The sequence below is a fragment of the Periophthalmus magnuspinnatus genome, chromosome 7 (genome assembly GCF_009829125.3).
Source record: "Periophthalmus magnuspinnatus isolate fPerMag1 chromosome 7, fPerMag1.2.pri, whole genome shotgun sequence".
In the NCBI taxonomy this organism is placed as follows: Eukaryota; Metazoa; Chordata; class Actinopteri; order Gobiiformes; family Gobiidae; genus Periophthalmus; species Periophthalmus magnuspinnatus.
In genome coordinates this window covers 30,741,476-30,762,729 of record NC_047132.1, presented here as the reverse complement: position 1 = coordinate 30,762,729, position 21,254 = coordinate 30,741,476, and the positions used below count along the sequence as shown (strand labels likewise).

The 21,254-nt window shown below is 42.9% G+C and overlaps 1 protein-coding gene across 1 annotated transcript in view; it reads right to left on the bottom strand.

Annotated features, from left to right (window-relative positions):
- LOC117374076 (probable G-protein coupled receptor 153) overlaps window positions 1-21,254 on the bottom strand; it is a 64,232-nt gene that overhangs the window by 19,533 nt on the left and 23,445 nt on the right. The window contains exon 2 of the mRNA XM_033970224.2: window positions 14,335-14,902. Coding sequence (XP_033826115.1) covers window positions 14,335-14,708 — 374 coding nt within the window. The 5' untranslated portion in view covers window positions 14,709-14,902. The remainder of the gene's footprint in view (window positions 1-14,334; window positions 14,903-21,254) is intronic.

The window sequence follows — 21,254 nt, the reverse complement described above, 5'->3', positions numbered from 1 at the left end:
CCCTTCCTCCTCTTCTGACCACTCCTCTTCTGCCCCTTCCTCCTCTTTTGCCCCCTACTCCTCCTCTGCCCACTCCTCCTCTGACCACTCCTCCTCTGCCCCTTCCTCCTTTTCTGACCACTCCTCTTCTGCCTACTCCTCCTCTGACCACTCCTCCTCACACACTCCCCTGCCCCTCCTCACGTCTCACTCTGTCCCGTGTCCTCCTCTTCGTACCCGGTGTCTCGTCCTGCACATTCAGTCTGTGTGAACGTGAAATACGCTCCATAGTTCAGAGTGCATTATGGGTAAGCCGATAAATCTACAGGCTAAAAGCCGTCGCACCTAAACTCTACTTTAAAACTATTGTGTTTAAACGTTTAAGAACAGGACAGAGTGTGACAGAGCGTCTGTGTCCTCTGCTGCAGCGTCTCCCCCTGAGCCCCTCCCTCTTTACCCCATGTACCAATCAAACCCGCTAATTATCGGCTCATTATCGGCTCATTATCGGCTCATTATCGGCTCATTATCGGCTCATTATCGGCTCATGTTCAGGTAAATCTCAGTCAGAACTCTGATCATCCATTTATGGTAAAATAAAGGAGTTAAAGAGGCGTGTCCTGTCCTTTTATGATGAAATGGAGGCGTTAAAGGGGCGTGGTCCTGTCTTTATGGTGAAATGGAATTGTTAAAGGGGCGTGTCCTGTGCTTACGGTGAAATAGGCATTAAAGGGGCGTGTCCTTTCCTTATATGGTGAAATATGGCATTAAAGGGGCGTGTCCTGTCCTTATGGTGAAATGGAAGTGTTGAAGGGGCGTGTCCTGTCCTTTTATGGTGACATGGAGGCGTCAAAGGGGCGTGTCCTGTCCCTTTATGCTGAAATGGAAGAGTTAAAGGGGCGTGTCCTGTCCTTATGGTGAAATGGAGATGTCAAAGGGGCGTGTCCTGTCCTTTTACAGTGAAATAGAAGCTGGAATTAGGTCCCAGTATTTTTCTACATATGTGAAATTTGTGTTTTCAAATCATTATAAAGTGCTTTTAGTCAGAGTTTTACCAGACCTGTTACTGTTTGTCTGTATTTTCACTAAATTAGTTCTAGCGGGTCATTCACAGTCCAAGTTCTTCAATATAAAATCTATAACTGCACAAACATTTAAACTACTGCAAGAATCCCCTGCACTTCAGAATGTGTTTGCAGAGGTTAAAGCTTCAGGTTTTGCAGCTTTTTTCCCCATAAAGATGCACATTTTCTTGTTTTCAAAGCTCCTTCCATTACATTCATATCTACATCACCATTTTGACTGAGCTGCGCGTCCAACTCTCTCCTCCGTCTGCTCCGTCTCGTCTCGCTCATCACTGTATTTCCTAAAGTACGACGCTTTTGTTGAATCCTGGATGAATGTAGTTTGCGCTTTGTTGGCCTTGACTGGGTCCATTATGAGAGGAAATAGTAAAACTCGTGCTTTCATACGAGCACAGATGAAAAATGGAGTGAAGGACGTGAAACTCAATATTTGTTATCAGCCAAAAATCCTTCTTTCTGCTACGAGCGACGACGAATCGGAGAAAATCTACTTCCAAACAACGGCAGATTAAAGTTTTTCAGTGACCAGCGAGTGATAAAGTGATGGATTTCTACCTCTGCTCACAGGACGACGACTGGTCTAAATGTCAAAGGAAAGATCGTCCAAAGAAAAAAAAAAAGGAGATTTAAGAGGAGGAATAATCAGCCAGAAGACATTTTAAAATTTCACGATTTTAGTCCAGCGTTCAATCGGAATTTTAACAAGAAACAGCCTCATTCTTTGCTTGTAAAATCTACTGCAACATGCAAAAAGGTGCACTGTGCAACTTTTCTGGTGCAGCATCCACCGCCTGTTTGTCTCCATGGAGATTACAGTATTTTCTGGAGTATAAATCGCACCAGCCAGAAAATGAATAATAATGAAAAAGGCAAGGTAAGTTTATTTGTATAGAACAATTGGTACACAAGGTAATTCAAAGACATTAAAATCACACAAATCAAAACATAAATAATCACAAATAATCATCATAAATTTACCATTAAAAGAGAAGAGTGCAGAATAAAAACCTTTCAGTCGTATGCACAGCTGAACAGAACCGTTTTGAGCCTGGATTTAAACATTGTCAAAGTAGAGGCCTGTCTCACATCTTCAGGAAGACTGTTCTAAGTTTTAGCTGCAGAAAACTTAAACGCTGATTCCCCATGTTTAGTCCTGACTCTGGGCACCAGCAGGAGGCCGGTCCCTGAAGTCCTCAGAGTGTGAGATGGTTCATATGGCACTAACATGTCGGAGATGTACTTTGGACCTAGGCCATGGAGAGACTTATACACAAGCAGAGCTGCTTTAAAGTCTATTCTTTGAGCTACAGGAGCCAGTGCAGAGACCTGAGCACAGGACTTATGTGCTCATACTTCCTGGTTCTAGTCAGGACCCGAGCAGCAGCATTCTGGATGTACTGCAGCTGTGTTAAGGCTCGTTTGGAGAGGCCAGTGAGCAGGCCGTTACAGTAGTCTAACCTACTGGAGACAAATGCATGGATAAGTCTCTCTAAGTCTGGCTTTGACAGTATACCTTTGATTTTTGCAATGTTTTTTAGGTGGTAAAAAGCTGCAGATGTTATTGATTTGATGTGGCTGTTAAAGTTCAAGTCTGAGTCCATTATTACCCCTAGATTTCTCGCCTGATGTGAAGGTTTTAGAGAGAGAGACTGGAGGTGATGCTGACACTTTCTCTATGTTTCTGTGGGACAAAGATGATGACTTCAGTCTTGTCTGAGTTTAGCAGAAGAAAGTTGTTTTTCCTCCACACACTGATCTGTTGATGCAGTGAGTGAGTCCACTGGTCCATATTCACCTGCTGCAGTGAGACATAGATCTGAGTGTCATCTCCATAGTTGTGGTAAGACACATTATTGCTGCATATTAACTGGCCTAACGGCAGCATGTAGAGATTGAACAGCAGGGGTTCCAGGATTGACCCCTGGGGCACCCCACAGGTCAGGGACATTTTATCTGATATACATTTTCCAATTTCAACAAAGTACTCCCTGTGAAACACATTTCACAAACTGTATTCATTGCATCTGAGTATAAGTCGCACCCCCGGCCAAACTGAAAAAAAGTGTGATTTATAGTCCAGAAAATACGGTATTTGCTTTCCCTGAAATGTTCCACAGTATGGCATTAAACATATCTCTCTAGTTATTGACAAACAGGTCGCACCACTAGGTCAAGTTGTATGTTAGATCTCCGGAGAGGCGAGCCAACGCACAATGAAAATGTGTTTCAAGGTATTTTCTGGCAATAAAACACTTGTTACTGAAAAAATGCCGGATATGTTTAATGCTGCACTGTGGAGCATTTCCCGGCAACGCAATAATGTTCCAAAAGAGGCAGTAAAAAGATGCACTTACCTAAAGGTCCTATATTACACAAAACTGACTCTTGTGAACATTAAGTCATGTTATATTGTTATTACCTCAATAAAATACAATAAAAGCAGGTTTAAAATTTAAGGTCCAGTCTGTAACTTTTCCATCACTTGCCTGTCTCCATGGAGATGTGCTCATGGAATTCAAGTTGTGCTGTTGTTAATGTTAATAGTATAATAATATAAGTATAATAATAGTATGTTCATAGTCATTTTACTGTAGAGGAACTAAACTAGAACTGAAATAAATGCATACAGTAAAAAAAGGTCCAGTCTGTAACTTTTCTGGTGAGGAGGTCCATCGCGTGTGTCACCATGGAGATGTTATTGCTTTGTGTGGAATGTTCCAAAGTATGGCATGAAACAACCTGCATTTATTCAATTACAGCTGTTTCCTTAAAAAAAAAAAAAAAACTTGACCAGGCTTGTCTCTATGGAAGGAGATAAGTTTAATGCTGCATTGTGGAACATTCCAAGCAAAGCAATACCAGCAGGTGCAGGACTGTCATCAAGAAAAGTTACATAGTGCAGCTTTAAGTTTGTGAGGTTTAAGTCGTGTTCTAATGCTGTTACCTCCTTAAAAACAGACCTGGAGTTGTGTTTTGTTTCATTCACACAAGTTTGAGTGACACTTCTGCTCCGTTCCACCTTGTGATGTCATGAAGTGGTAGTTTTCAAGTTAACATCTCCTTTTTACATTTTGTTCAGTAGAGTGTGGCAATTCCAGGAGTATTTTTAAACTCCACGCACCTTCACAAGAATCAATTGGATCATTTCATTTCATCGCGGAGCACTTCCTGTATTACCACTTGATGACATCACAAGGTGGAACAGAGTGTTTTCCGTTTGAGAGAATAACTCGGCAAAATAGACGCAAAATAGACTCCTGTGAGGTTTAAGTCATGTTATAATGTTGTTACGTCATCAAAAACACACCAGGATTTATGTTTTGTTTCATTCACATCCATTTCCAAACCTCAAAAATGCTCCGTTCCACCTTGTGATGTCATGAAGTGGTAGTTTTCAAGTTAACATCTCTACTGAACTAAAGGTAAAAAAGGAGCAAAGTGGCAATTCCAGAGGCTGAAATGATCCAAACGATTCTAGAAATGAAGGCGTGTGTGGAGTTTAAAAACACAGCGGAGCACTTCCTGTATCACCACACGATGACATCACGAGGTGGAACAGAGTGTTTTCTCTAGTCTAAATATGCAGGATTTGTGCGTTAAACATGTGTGAATGAAACGAAACAAAGTCCAGGTCTGTTTGTGACGAGGAAACATCAGAAAACGGTGTAGTACGGGCCCTTTAAACCATCTTAAATCTTGTATTTCTCCTCAACGCTCTCAATTTCACTCGAATTTTAAACACACTGGCGATAAAACAACACCAGATTTAAATAATTCCAAAAGTGGGTCACATTCAAATTGCTCGGGATATTACATTTAGTCTTACATTTGCTCCGCAGATGTCTAGAAACCCAGAGCGTATGAAATATTAGCGGCGGTTCATATTAGCAGCTTATGTTGTGTCGGTGCGTTTTAGCTAATGAGCGATGAGGAGCACGGAGGGACCGCGGCGAGCTGCAGACAAGCCCCGTCGTCACATGTGAGTAATAAAGATGTGTTCTCTTGAATGTGCCGGGGGGCCGTGATGGGGGTTACGTCACCGGAGCTGCTCCAGCGCGTTACCGTTAAGAGGAGACAGTGAGAGCGGCAGATACAGCGGCGGGAGACGAGCGCCGGGCTCAGATCTGTGGGTCGGGTCGTGTTATTGTCACAGGAAAAGCCACGCCCACTCGACACAACGACCAGGAAGAGGATGAAACGACAGAGGAGACGAGAAGATTTGGGGTTTTTTGGTGTTTATATGTAAAAAGACTAAGCTCACGATTCACATGTTGGATTTGTCTTTATATAAATACATAGTTTTTCTGTATTTATATAGTAGTTTTTGCAAGAGCTCCCCCTGCAGGTGTAGTGTGTTAAGTCTGAGGATTAAACCAGGTCTAAACCAGGTCTAAACCAGGACTAAACCAGGACTAAACCAGGACTAAACCAGGACTAAACATGATCTAAACCAGGACTAAACATGGTCTAAACCGGGACTAAACCAGGACTAAACATGATCTAAACCAGGACTAAACCAGGACTAAACCAGGACTAAACCTGATCTAAACCAGGACTAAACATGGTCTAAACCGGGACTAAACCAGGACTAAACCAGGACTAAACATGATCTAAACCAGGACTAAACCAGGACTAAACCAGGTCTAAACATGATCTAAACCAGGACTAAACCAGGACTAAACCAGGACTAAACATGGTCTAAACCAGGACTAAACATGGACTGAACCAGGACTAAACCAGGTGTAAACCAGGACTAACCAGGACTAAACATGGTCTAAATCAGGACTAAATCAGGACTAAACCAGAACTAAACATGCTGAATCAGTGTTTCACTTTTCTGCAGCTAAAATCTGGAACATTCTTCCTGAAGTTGTGACACAAACCTCCTAATTTTATGAACATTATTAAAGTTTTGATTTGTTGTATTGTGATTTTAACGTCTTTCTTATTCTGTAAAACACTTTAAATTATGAATTGTGCTATATAAATAAACTTGCCGTGTGAGTGCAGTTTGGGTCAGATACACAGACAGAGCTTTGGCCACGCCCCCTTTTTTGTCGACAAATCAATAGGCAGCGCGTCTTTAGTTTAACAAGAATTTTTATATTCAACTACAGCCATAATATCTACACTGCAAAACACACATTTACAACTTCACTTTTTAGTTTATTTTTAGTTATTACCTTCAATTATTTCAGAAAACATGTTTGATGAGAACTTGCACGTCTGTTTCCATGGCAACAAACTAATGATTTAATGTTAATAGTAATTTTACTGGACAAGAACTAAACTAGAACTGAAATAAATACACCAATAAAATACAACAAAAGCAGTTTTAAAATTTGAGGTTCAGTCTGTAACTTTTCTGGTGAGGAGGTCCATCGCCTGTGTCTCCATGGAGATGTTTTTGCGTTACTGCTTTGTGTGGAATGTTCCAAAGTATGGCATTAAATTTCGTGCATTCAATTACAGTTGTTTGCTCAAAAATAAATAAATAACTGGAAAAAAAAAAAGCTTCTCCGCTGATCTGACCTGTGACTTGACCAGGCTTGTCTCTATGGAAGGAGATAAGTTTAATGCTGCATTGTGGAATATTCCAAGCAAAGCAATACCAGCAGGTGCAGGACAGTCATCAAGAAAAGTTACATAGTGCAGCTTTAAGTTTGTGAGGTTTAAGTCGTGTTCTAATGCTGTTACCTCCTCAAAAACAGACCTGGAGTTGTGTTTTGTTTCATTCACACAAGTTTGAGTGACACTTCTGCTCCGTTCCACCTTGTGATGTCATGAAGTGGTAGTTTTCAAGTTAACATCTCCTTTTTACGTTTTGTTCAGTAGAGTTTGGCAATTCCAGGAGTGTTTTTAAACTCCATGCACCTTCACAAGAATCATTTGGATCATTTCATTTCATCGCGGAGCACTTCCTGTATTACCACTTGATGACATCACAAGGTAGAACAGAGGTAGAACTCGGCAAAATAGACGCAAAATAGACTCTTGTGAGGTTTAAGTCACGTTATAATGCTGTTACGTCATCAAAAACACACCAGGAGTTATGTTTTGTTTCATTCACATCCATTTCCAAAGCTCAAAATGCTCCGTTCCACCTTGTGATGTCATGAAGTGGTAGTTTTCAAGCTCCTTTTTACCTTTAGTTCAGTAGAGATAAGTGACAATTCCAGGAGTGAAATGATCCAAATGATTCTAGAAATGAAGGTGTGTGGAGTTTAAAAACACAGCGGCGCACTTCCTGTATTACCACTTGATGACATCACAAGGTGGAACAGAGCGTTTTCAGCTTAAGAGAAGAAAAACGCAGGCTAAATCTGCAGGTTTGTGTGTTAAACATGTGAATGAAACAAAACAAAACAAAAAACACAACTCTGGGTCTGTTTATGATGAGGAAACAACATTATGACACAGATCAGAGAACGGCGTGATACGTGCCCTTTAATAACCGTACGCCGCGCTCTATATCTAAAACCTGATCTAGTGAATTATTGCGCAGTGGATGAGAACAAAGATGGCTGTCCTGTTACATAAATAGCAGAGTCTTGTTGTGAAAGCAGTGGAACATGTGACCGTGCGTGAACAGCAGATGTCGGGGGAGTCTAACAGGACCTTAAACCGTGTTACTGCAGCGGGGCGTCTGCAGCTAATGTGAGGTGAGCGCGACGTTATTCAGCGCTACTTTGTCAAAACCACTTTCCCCGAGACGCTTATAGAAACTGGAGGCTGGACGTGAGAGCAGATGTTCCCCCTCTAGACTGTTTTCACTGTGATATCCCGAACACGCGTGGGTAAATAGCTGAACACACTCGATTAGCTCGTACGTTTGTAAAAGGGCAGAAGAACGGGGTCTACGGAGAGTGAACGTGGATGGAACAAGCTATAGACAACCGAAAAACAGCTGTAAAAGTGAGATACGTTGGGTTGGGAAACAGTGGGATGGACACGAAACATTTAAGGACTGAGCACAGTATAGACCAGGGGTCGGCAACTTCGCTTGGCTTCGGGCCAATTTTTTTCAGCGCCCACAGGTGGCGGGCCAGATGGTAAAGGTATTGGCTTACATATATTTATAAATACATAAATATGAATTACATGCATTTTAACTCACCTAAAACAGCCAATTAAAAAATCCTCGGGCAAAAGCTTTTGCTCCTTTTATTATGGTTTTGGTAAGAATTATGCCTTTGTTGAACATGGTAATATGGATAAGGCGCACAGTATCGGGTAGAGCTATGAAAAACTTTTCACTTTAAGGTTTTACCTCATTTATTCAGGTCTTTGTCTCATGATATTAATTGAAACTAATACTTTTGTGGTTAAAATGTGCGGATTTAAACAAGGATAAAATCTTTCTAAGACGGTTACTTGAACCAGGAAGCTGCGTAATTATTGCTTATCGTCAAATCTCTCCATCAAAATTCTTTTCTCACGCTGTCTTCTTGTGACCATCACTGCGATTTAGCTCTGCCTCGAAGGTTAAACTACGACAGGCTTTTAGTCGTGCGTAATACCGCACTAACGGCTTCCTTACTCCGCATTTGGTGCCGTAATGACCTGCACCTTTACGCACGACTGTGGGAGAGCTGTAGGACTTGGATGATGCCAAGTGCAGCAAGGATCGTGATAAAATCACAACGTAAATGAAAAATGTTTAAAATTGACATGGCTAAGTGGATTTATGTTGTGTCAAACATGAGCAAAGGTCGGGAACAATAAAACCTGACATGCGGACAAAAAGCAAGTCCCCACCCCGGTTAAAAGAAATCTTCAAACTGAGTATTTTGACAGTTTTGTGATTAAGTGATTTATTTTAATAAAATAGGGAATTTTGAATAACTAACCACAGAAGTGCAAGAAGGCTATAGCGTAACGGGTACACATTCCTTGAGCTGCGCGCAGTCTGCACGCTTGCCTCACCAGATGTCCAAAAACAGCCACGATTTTGACTGGTGAAGGTGTATGTACACACCAGTTCATTGTTTGCTTTTAATGTTGTGTTACGTGCACATCATGGGCAGTGGAATGCCCGTAGCAGTGCCCACATAACTTGGTATTTGTCGTAACGGTGGATGTAGCGGACCAAAGGATGCAGACTCGGGGAATATTTACAGTATTTATTAAAGAAATGACAAATGGTGCAGTTCGAGGGTTGATCCGGCGGTGAGCAGGAGGTGAGGCACGGGCCAGGATCCAGGAGCGGAACGTGGAGCGCAGCGGAGATGACGATGCGGGCAGCACCAGGGCAGGACACAGAGTGCTAACCAGGGTCCGGGGTCGCGGAATGCAGAGATAAAACAGACAGTACCAGGGCTGGGAAGCAGGGTGGAAGCAGGGTCGGAGCTGAGCTGGGAGCGCTGGAGCTGAGACGGTCCAGCAAGCTGGGTGGAGACGCACATACGATCCGGCACCGAACGGGATGAGGCTGAAACGAAGATGAACCGGCACTGAACAGGGTGTAGAAACGCAGATGATCTCGCCCTGAGTGTCTGGTCCTGCCTCCTCTTATACACAGCAGGTGGTGGTGATCGCGCTGATGAGCTGCAGGTGCGCGCAGGAGGAGCCAGGAGCTCAGCCCAGCTCGGCAGGTGAGGGAGGGAACGAGCAGGACAGGAGGAAAAACGTGGAGCAGACGGAGCGGATCATGACAGTATTAAAGAATCAATGCCGGAAGAAAGTCCAAAATCCTCTGGCGGGCCAAAATAAATTGGCAAAGGGCCAACATTTTCCCGCGGGCCGGACGTTGCCGACCACTGGTATAGACGAATACATCTCGCCTCGACTTTTATTCATTTTTTAGCCATAAAAATCATGTTAAACGAAGTATCCATCTGTCTTTTTCCTTTGACGCATCGAATAACTGACTGGGAAAATCCATGCGGCGCCTGCGCTCTCATCGATCATCTTCGAGGGACGACGTGAGCACATTACCGTAATGACAGTAACATATTTAAAGAGCCCCGTGCCTCTGCTTTGAGACGCCGTTTGAATTTACACGATAGCACATTTGGCTGCGGAGTTACGGTAATGGAAAGTTCGCGACCGCGCTCGATGGATGGAGGGCGATAGCATCCGACGCTATAGGGTTAAGGATTAGATGACGACCCGAAAGGTGATTTATGTGCGTCTGTGTCATCCCTCATCGTTCAGGTGTGATCCATGGCAAAAGAAAAGTATAATTCTTTCATCTGGCTGCTCGTCTAAACTGTTTCTTCTTCAGTTCTGGTCAGATCACTGCTGGACACTGCCTTATATCTGTCTGAAGGAAGGAGCTAACTACACTGAAGCTAACACACAGTTGTTTTTTTTACAGTTTTTGTTTGTTGGCTTCATCTGTTGAACTACACAAGTGTGAAATGTGCCTGAGTCAGATTTTGCATAATGTTAGCATACTGGCTAGCTCGATTGTTTTCCTCGTTTTGATTCTAGTCTGAGGATGGAGTTATAAATGACAGATAAGTGATGTCCAAAGCCTCCATTCCTGTTCAAATATGGATTGCCTTTCCTAACAAAAATGGCTTTTCTCTGGCTAAGATCTGTTGTTACGGCGCTTGACCTCTAGCTCCCCCTACAGGCTGATATATACGCGCCGTCTCTGGTGTTGATCCGTCTCTATTTGCAGCTTTGAAACCACAGACCTCTCCTGCCATTGGTCCACTCCTCACAAACTGGCATCTGAGCGACTGGTGCGACGTCCCATAGCGTGGCCACTCCTGGGTTTCCACCTCCGGCTGCCCACTCCTTAAGACGGACCCGCCCTCGTCCGCTCGGAGGCTGACCGTGACCGTGAACTTATGACCTACGCCTGTGAAACTGCTGAACTTTGAATCTTGTAAAATCGAGAAACTTGTAGCACTTTGAATACGTTTTGAGATTGTTTTTGGTCTCGATCTTTTGTGATTTACGTTGCGCCAGTTTTGAAACTCGTTGAACACTCTTGTTGACTTTATAATTAAAAGATCTGCTTATTATTTACCCTTTTACAGCCAGGTTCGTGTTACTTCCTTTCTACCTTAAGAACGTTTCGTAACAACTCTCTTCAAAGGAGTGTTTAGTGTCTTTGAGATGGAGATGCACAGCCGACTGAGGTCCCGAGCAGCTCTTGCGACAAGTGTTGGTACATTCTCTTATGAAGTGGCTGTTTTGTTTCTCCAATATAACACTACACTGAATGGAGTAGACCGTATTACTTTGTATCTCGGGGTTTCGTCCTTTGGGTGAACCCGTTTCTGTCTTTAAGTGTTTGTGGGTTTAAAATAGACCGGGATTTCATGCCGTCTGAAAATCCCCTTTTCAAACACAGCCGCTGTGTGAGGAATAGTTACACTTTTCCTCCTACGTTCAGATTCCCTGTTGTCCTGTTTTACGGCTGTCTTAGATCTACTGAAGGCCCATTTTGGATATTTACATGTGGAGAGGGTTTTCTGCTCGTGTTGTTCCTCCTTCACTGTTCCCTCTGTGTTTGTAGGAACCACTTGAGCTTCTGTGTTGTGATGTTTGAATAACTTTGTTTGTGCTGCAGTGGATGGAATCGAAAAGCAGGTATTGGTCGGTGTGTGGGGGTTTCCTGAAGACTTCTACCTGGAGACACCGGTCCTCTCCTACAAATTTCCACGGGCCCGCAGCCTCTGGAATAAAAATAATTATGTGCTGCACTGTTGACCAACGTAAAATACACATGTACAATCGATATTATACTTCAGCGAGGATGGCAGCAGATCCGGGGTCGCGCTCTCTCTGACTTTTAACGGCAATCGGATCAAGACAGGTTTAAAGAAATTCAAACATTTGCTACGAAAATGCTGAGTTTTAGTTCTCGGTTATGAACTTTAAAAAGAAGCGTGCGAGGACAAGACTGACTCACCTGTGTGACGTTTTTGCGCGTCCAAACCTCCGTCTTTGAGCCGGACCAGGCCGATTTACCACAGTCCAGACTCAGTTTCGGTCCAGTCTCAGTTTGTTTGGTGAATAAATTTGAAAATCTCAGTGCATTAATTTTATTGTGATAATCAAAACCACAATTTAAATGTTCACTTTTCTGTATTTATAATCTGTGTATAATTCATTTTGTTTTTGAAAGGTGAAAGCCAGTTGCAATAAAAAGTAAAAAAAATAATTAAATAGTTCAGAACTGAAGAAACCATCCAGTTGACATAACGGATTTTTTTCCTTTTGCGATGAATATTCGTGTAATCTAGTTTTCCACGTAAAAATCCCTGGTTTTACAGCTTTCACGACAGGTGTTCACCCTCGCTCTGGACATAACGTCATTTTAAAAGTTTGAATTGAGAAGTTTTGAGAACAATCTAAGAGAAAAGTTTTATTATTTTGAAATGAATGAGCGTTGGACGTTCGGATCGATAACGTGGGGGCGCGCCGCAGCTGTCCTTGATCTAAAATATAGCAGCAGAACTCATATGTGAAATGAAACGTGGCCGAACCTGAGAGATAGAGCGAGTGAAGTTCAGTTGTTTTATGATCTTTCTTGCGTTATCGACGTGGTTTCCTGACAAAAGAATGGAGATTAAATGTATGGGATGGCTTAACCTGGCAAGATTAAGTAAATTCTTTCAATTTATATGAACGTTCTGCCTGTGCAATTCAGCCAAGTAATCCACTGACACAACAGAAAACTTCTCTTCGGACAGATATAAGGCAGTGATTTACCAAAACTCTGTCAGAACTGGGTGAATGACGAGTGTATTTACGGTTAAAAAACTTCGTCCAGCTGACAGAACACAGTTTTCTTTTGCGACTACACTTAACTACTTCCATCTGCACTGTCCCCACCAGCCACCTCAGATCAGCCGACACCAAAGTCCTCACTCCCCTCGTCTGGATAAAGCTCTGAACCTGCCGCCCTCTGGAATCAATCCCACAACCCAACAGGAACTCGGACTCACTGAACAGGCGACTTTTTAGTAGTGATTTGAAGTGATTTGCCTGGCATTTTCCCTCCCGTGATTTACACCATAGTCTTATTGGTTGTAAAGCGTTTTTGAGCGTCCAAAAAAAGTGCTGATGTATTATTATTATTATTAATTTACAGCACATTACTTACTTTAACATACTTTAAAATACTCGGCTTTTAAAGAGCGAATGATGACTAAAAATACTGCTACAAAAGAGAAGGGAGTGAACTGAAAACGAATCGGGAGTGGAATAAAAACACGGGCGACGGGAGCTCAGTTCGAGATCCGCTGACCCACAGGTTGGCGGTGCGATTCCAGCTCTGTTGATGTGTCCTTGGGCAAGACACTTAACCCTTCTCACCCTCCAGAGTCAGACAGACAGAGTGGTAGGGATTATTGAGACCAAAATAATCGCAATTAACAATATTAACGCGATAATTATTAAACCAAGGCAGTTTAACGTCCTCATATGTGACACCAGGTCTTAGGAGGTTATAGATATTCAGATTAATTTATGATTTTTTGTAAAACCAAGCGCTGCTGCTAGCAAACTGTGCAATAATGCTGTGCAAAATGCTGTTCTGCTAGTGCTAACCTAGCGATAGCAAAGTCCACACAAACACAGATTCATACAAATCCAAACTAACACAAACTACAGTCAATAGTTTATTTCTCATGGTGTGTTTCTTACGATGGAGATTTTCGGCTCAAGTTTGTCAAACGATGCAGACGTTTGTGTCGTAAATGTGCATCTAAGTTGCTTGCGTTTGTCCTCGGAGCCGTATATCTTTTTTTCGGTGGCTCTGCAGATCGATGGCTCATCTTTTTGGTCTTGTTTTTCAAATCCATAATAATTCCACACATCAGACTTCACCTTCTTGAGTGGAGGATATAAATGTGTGGCGTCACTGTGATACAAATCCACTGCCCGTGAGACGAGATGACGAGACTGAGGTGAAGAACCATCCCCAAATCAGAATAGACAGAGAAGTTAACAAGTTCCATTGCTATGACAGAGCGCCCCCTTGTGGACAAACACCAGAACTAACATCTAAACATTGTATTGAACTGAAACATGAGGCCGTCTGGTGCCGTAAACACGATTATAATCATGTGCGATGATCACAATTATTAAAAAATGCCACGAACGATTAATTGCAAACCTTTTTTTATCGCGATTAATGACATTATCGTACATCGTCCCATCCCTAGTGAGCGTCTCCTTGATGTAAAGTGACTTGAAGGTTGTAAAAGCGCCGTATAAAAATGTGCCCACTGACCATTTATCAAAAATAAAACCCCAACAGAACCAAATCTGCAAATGTAAAAATCAGAACAAAGCTGCGTCTCACCTGTAGTTAACGGGCCAGCGCACCATCCACATGCGGTGGTAGGACAGGGACGTGACGGAGAAGCATGTGACCAGCGTGAGCGTGTAGAAGGTGGACACGAAGACTTTGCAGAGCCCCTCGTTCCACTCGTAGTTGGAGTGCTGCCTCCGGAGGGTGATGACGCAGTACATGGTGATCGGGATGGCCATGTTCAGTATGTGCGTCCCGGCCAACGTGCAAATGAGAAACTCCAACGGCTTCCACTTCTTCTGCTTGGCGCTCACGCTTAAGATGCTCCATGTATTGGCCAAAATGGACACGCCCGAGCAGACCAGCCAAGCCAGCGTGTTGGCGTTGATGACGTCATCCTTCATGGTGGTGGCTTCATCCACCATGTTGGAGGAGAGGAGCGGGGCGGAGCTTAGCGGGCGGACGTGAGGAGGAGGCGGTGGCGGCGGCGGGCAGCGCAGGCATCCTATCAGTAGGGAGTAGGTGTGGTCTCCATCAGGTCAGAGCAGCGGCGGGAGGTCATGGTGGTGCGGAGACATGGGGGGGGGCGAGGGCGGAGCCACAGGAGAGTCTTGAAAACCTGAGGAGATAGAAAAGTGTGGAGTTAAAAACAACACAAAACACATACAGTTCTATTAATCACACAACTCTACTACTATTTCAATTATTTTTATAGAGAACCAAAGCAGTTTTGGCACTTCATCTTGTTTTGAGTCCTAGAGTAGAGGACATAGACGGTGTGGCCTTGTTTTGTTTTTAATCCCGGCGTAGAGGACATTTATGGACATGAAGGACATACAAATGACATCATAGACTTTTTTAAGAATCCCCATTGGTCTAAAACTTCAATGAATTCCCAACTAGAAAGAAGCAAATGATACATGTTTTTTTTCTCCAGAGTGAATTTAAATATCTTGTTCCTTTCTACAGATCTCTAAATGGATAAAATGTGTAGCAGCAACGCTCGACCAGCCCAGTGCTGTTCATGTAAACAGATCAAACTGATTCAAACGAGCTCGTACATAATGTTTAATTTAGGGCTTCGTCACATGATACATGCTGTGTATGTATTACATTTTTTCCCCCTCATTTTCACTGATCTGACCAGGACTAAATCAGGACTAAACCAGGACTAAACCAGGATTAAACCAGGACTAAACCGGGACTAAACCAGGACTAAACCAGGACTAAACCAGGACTGAACCATGATTAAACCAGGACTAAACCAGGCCTTAACATGGAGTAAACATGGAGTAAACATGGACGAAACATGGACTAAACCAGGATTAAACATGGACTGAACCAGGACTAAACCAGGACTAAACCAGGATTAAACCAGGATTAAACATGGACTAAACCAGGACAGAACCAAGACTGAACCAGGACTGAACCAGGACTAAACCAGGACTAAACCAGGACTAAACCAGGACTAAACCAGGATGAAACCAGGCCTTAACATGGAATAAACATTGGAGTAAACATGGACTAAACCAGGACTGAACCAGGATTAAACCAGGACTAAACCAGGTCTAAACCAGGTCTAAACATGGACTAAATATGGACTAAAAATTGGCTAAAAATGGACTAAACATGCACTAAACCAGGGCTAAACATGGACTATATGATACATACTGTACATGTATTGCATTTTTTCCCTCATTTTCACTGATCTGATCTGATCGGTGAGTGTGAGCTTTGTTATAACACAAGGCTGTGTTTAAAGGGACGTTTGGGACACATGAGGCTGTAGTATAAGTGCACCTGTCTGACCAGTGCACCTGTCTGACCAGTGCACCTGTCTGACCAGTGCACCTGTCTGACCCGTGCACCTGTCTGACCCGTGCACCCGTCTGACCAGTGCACCTGTCTGACCAGTGTTGTTGTTGTATCTCTTTATTAATGTACTTTTTGTGTATTAAGTGTCACTCATATTGTTTCCTGATGCATAAGGACAATTCCATAGATACCAATAGTACTGAAGACTCTGCTGCTGCCCACTGACCAGGGGCGGCACCGGGGGGGGCTTGAGGGGGCATTAGCCTCCTGGAATGGTCAATGCGCCCCCATAGCTCCCCCAAAGATTTTTGCCCCACTTTCATCCAAGCCAATTCCAATTCCACGTTAGCTTTTATAAATCACCATTGGCGCCAACTACATTTAAAGAAACAAAGCAAACACAGTATTTTTATCTTATTCCATATAAATAAAAACTTTGAATACACATTTTAATATAAACAAGACAGCCTTTTTTTCAGTTTTGTTCATTCATTTCTTCTTGTATAATCCGAACTACGGCCCTAATTCCACGTTGAGGCTTTAAACCGGCGCACTCTACAATCTCCCATCATGCATCCGTCTCTGTTCGCAGCTGAGAACGAGAATAACAGTGTTTTGTATCCGAGTTTGCTTCTTGGAGGTCGCAGCCGGCCGTGTTTCCAGGTCAGGCCGTGGGGCAGATCGGTATCCACCCCACCCCATCCACCACCACCCCCCAGGACGCCTCCTCTGTCTGATAATAACACGATCCTCCACACCCCTGTCTCACCTCACAGAGCACCACAGATCCACTGCAGTGAGCGGCTTAACTCTGTCTCCGGCTGAACGGGGACGGAGATGATAAACGACGAAACGGAATGGATCCTATTTTCACACAAAAGAAGAGCAGATGAGTTCAAGAACAATAGGGCTATTCGAGATTATATAATAGCCGAGACAGTTTTCCCTATTGATTGCATTGTACTTTGCTATGAAATATTTAAAAAACTAGACCCTAGAACTAAAGAAAAACCCGAATAACTCACCATACTTCAACAAAAATGTGTATTAATCAGTCTTGGGAAGTAACTGCATTCTGAATACAGTTGTCCCTCGTTATATCGTGGTTCACCTTTCGCGTTCTCGCTGTTTCACTGATTTTTTTTGTCCAATTTTTCATGTTTTTTTACATCGTATGATCGTGCATTGTGTTCTGCGTCCTGATTGGCTGTTGGACTGTAGACCATTGTCCATCAGTCTCCTCCGTGCCGTGTCTCCTGTACAGTACAGAATGTGTTCAGACAAATTTACATAAACATTGGATCGCAGTGTGACTCTGAAGTGCTGCACGTTTGCAATTTGTTTTCTCCCCGACAAAACCCACAATGTCGATGAAACGTTCAAAAGCGCCTACGAAGGTTTGAACTTTGAGTTTAAACGAGAGAGAAATGTGAGAAAATGTTAACGCCTGTGTGAGAAAAGTGTATAAAGTGTGTGGTGAGGGGTTTTACAGACAAAAACATATAGAATAAAGTAAAAAATAAAGCTGGTTCCTTCGCGGATTTCGGGTTATTTTTAGAACGTAACCCCGCGATAAACGAGGGACCACTGTATTACTTTTATGTACCTCAATTCTGGTAGTTACTTCTTCATTTAGTGCTACTCAGATTACAGTTACTTTCCGAAAATCAAAGCAGTTCTTGGCGGTATTTCATCAGGCAGTTTAGGCTTTTAACTGCGCAGGATTAGAGAGAAAAATATAAAACACTGCTCTCGTAATGAGGCAGGCGTGAGTTTTTCTTCTCCAATTAGTGATAAGAAATACAGAACCAACAGTGAAACAAACAAACATGAAGCTGTTTTTAATCCTATGTTGCAATCTGTCCTGAAGAAACGGCGAAACGGCTTCACTCCAGGTCGATTAGATTTTACTTTTGGCTTTTACGATGGATCAGACATGGACGGCTGAGGGATTTACGCAGACGTCGTAAGTCGTAGAAGTCGTATACCAATCAAATATATCCGAGGCTTGTGTTTGTTTGGTTTATAAGTGCTTGGAAATGAGTTTACATGACACTATTTGTGAGTAACTGAGTCGTTATCGTGCGAGAGTTCAGATCTGTGGCTTTAAAGGTCAAAGCTCTCCGTGTGTTTAACTAACGCAGCACTACTTTGTAATTAAACCTTTGCTGCAAACACATCCAAAGCGTTTTTCAGTCTAAAACCGCCCCAAAATCTGCCACACTGTGAATGAGACTGGAGTCTACACCCGAGAAGGTAGAGCTTACACTGCAGATTAAAGAAAAACGCACTGCAAGAGCTAATTAATCTCTGATCTCTATGGAGAAACTGGTTTTATTAGTTATCTCAGGTTAACTTAGATGCTAAACAGAAAAACTAGGCCACGTGAAACTGGACAACAGATATAAAAACCATAGGAAAGAACAGGAATCTAATCAGGAGGGAACAAAGTTTGACTAAATCTAAACTACACTGACACCAATTCAGTCATTTTCAATAAAAGACCAGATTTATATAAGATGTAGACAAATAATTTCGCAACGATTCCACCAAAGTCCAAAATCTACCGCACAGAACAGCCTGGTAAAGCTGTAGGTTGAAAAGCTAAAAGTTGATTGTTCTGTGTTGATGTTTTGAAATACATTTTAAGTCCGAAGCCAAAATGTGCCTAAATATGTTAAAGATTCCAAAACAATCGTCCTAAACGTCTGTTAAAATCTGTCAGTTTGGAACCACTGCAGCAAAGTCCAAACAAATAACAAACAGGCCACTAAATCCAACCAGCTCCTCCGTTTCATAGACGCTTTTATCAAATGAGAACGGGCCTCCCTGTGTGAACCCAGCTGTGTTAGTGATTTCCTGAAGAGAGCTCGGAGAAGTGGGAAATAAACGGCTTTAGGCTGGAGCTGAGTCATGGTGCTCCTGAGGGACCAGCACCTTTCAGTGGAATGCAAATGTCTGCTCTAAAAGTCCCAGTCCTGGAGTGATTGTGGTCTTGGAAGAGTCCTGGTCCTGGAATAGTTTCGGTTCTGGAAGAGTCCTGGTCCTGGAAGAGTCCTGGTCCTGGAATGGTCCTGGAAGAGTTTCGGTTCTGGAAGAGTCCTGGTCCTGGAAGAGTCCTGGTCCTGGAATGGTCCTGGAAGATTCTTGGTCCTGGAAGAGTCCCGATCCTGCCAGAGTCGCGGTCCTGGAAGAGTCGCGGTCCTGCAACGGTCCCGGTCCTGCAAGAGTCGCGGTCCTGCAACGGTCCCGGTCCTGCAACGGTCCCGGTCCTGCAAGAGTCGCGGTCCTGCAAAGGTCCCGGTCCTGCAACGGTCCCGGTCCTGCAATGGTCCCAGTCCTGGAAGAGTTTCGGTTCTGGAAGAGTCCTGGTCCTGGGTTGGTCCCGGTCCTGGAAGAGTCCTGGTCCTGGAGATGACCCAGTTCTAGAGAAGTCCCGGTCCCGAATTGGTCCTACTTCCGGAGTGGTCCCAGTCCTGGTCCTGGTGCAGTCCTGGTCCAGAAGGATTCCTGGTCCTGAAGTAGTCCCGGTCCTGGAAGAGTCCCGGTCCTGGAGTGGTGATGCCTACAGGAACGGCTCTTCATATAAACATTGACAACACAAGTAAAACGGCATTTAACAACTTCACCAACGCAGATACAAACCACAGCTGCCAATAAACCAACAATGAAACAATAAAATGTGAAAAGACATTTTTTGGCATCTTTAACTTTTTATTACTGATACACGGCTGGTATTATGTCAAAAAGTAAATGTAGACTAGTACTTATTTAAATCATGCCTTGTGAACTCTAAATGTTTTCCTTATGAAATATCTGATTTATTTAAACGCAGTGTGGTATTTTTCTGGAATTTGGTCTTGTACAATACAGAACCTTCAGCTCAGACACTATTACTTTTCTAGTTGGACGTGATGATGAGTAAATGAAGACTTGCCATGTTCCAGCTTGATTGTTTTTTTGCCAGGTTCATATCATTGGAGTCTATTTGGTTTCAAATTCAATCGAGTCGTGCTTCATAAACAGAAAAGACATGAGGGAAATTATATTGCAGGTGTTCTGTTAATTTTTATATCCCAGACTTTCTCCTGAGGCCGCAGATATTCATAGAAACAGCACAGTCAATTCAAGACTCATTAGACGAAGCCTAATACAATATAGATACAGTATTTATATATATATACATGGACTTTTATTCCACTGCAATGCAAGTTCCAGCTGCACAAAGTAGAACAGGCCACATGCTTCAAAAATACAAGTGGAAAAACGTTCATCTCCACAGTTTCAGTTCATTCTGATGTTGTAAATATCACGTTTCTTCCATCAAACTCAGACTTGGTGGTTTATTTAGAGTTAAAACCGCTCGTCCAAACACTTCCTCGCATAAAAGAACTGCACCATGTTACGAGGTAAAGTCCACACCGCTGGACCGACCTGTACGGAGCAGAGTGACGGAAAATCAAATGAGAGAAAAGTCTTTTTTCTTTCTCAGGTTTAACGCACAAATGAAAATAAACCCTGAGCCCTGCAGCTCGACAGAGACACAGAGACATGACAACCTTGTTATTTACACATTATCCCAACTAAATTACATCTTAATCATTTAACTAGAGCCATTGGAACAACATAATTATGATGACACAGAGTACAAAGACGAGCGCACGGATCACAGAGGGCATAATATTAAGGAGCTGGAGTTTTCCTTGCTCCATTAGTGGCTCATTAAGAAACCTTCAAAAAGACAAAGTCATTTAGCTGCATTTTACGGTAAACTCATCTGAAATGGCTCAGTTTACATACGCCATTAAAACAGATGAATGTGATATTCATTCACCAAGAATAATGTAAAAATCCATTTGAACTACTGACACCACTAACTAAATGGCTGCATAAAACCAAGACGAACGACTTTCCAAACCACTGTGAAGCTACCAGCTCGATTACCCACAATCCCCTGGGCCCTGGAGCCAAATGTGGCCCGGACTCGAGGGAAATCAGGGCTGACGATTACACACTCACTGTAAGGACTTTCAATCAGCCATTTTTCATGTTTAAATAAAAGAACCTCAAAAGGAAAGAGCCAGCGTCAGAGTTTAACATATAGATAAAAATAACTGTCATAGCCACGAGGTTTTTCTCAGAGCGTAGAACGTGAT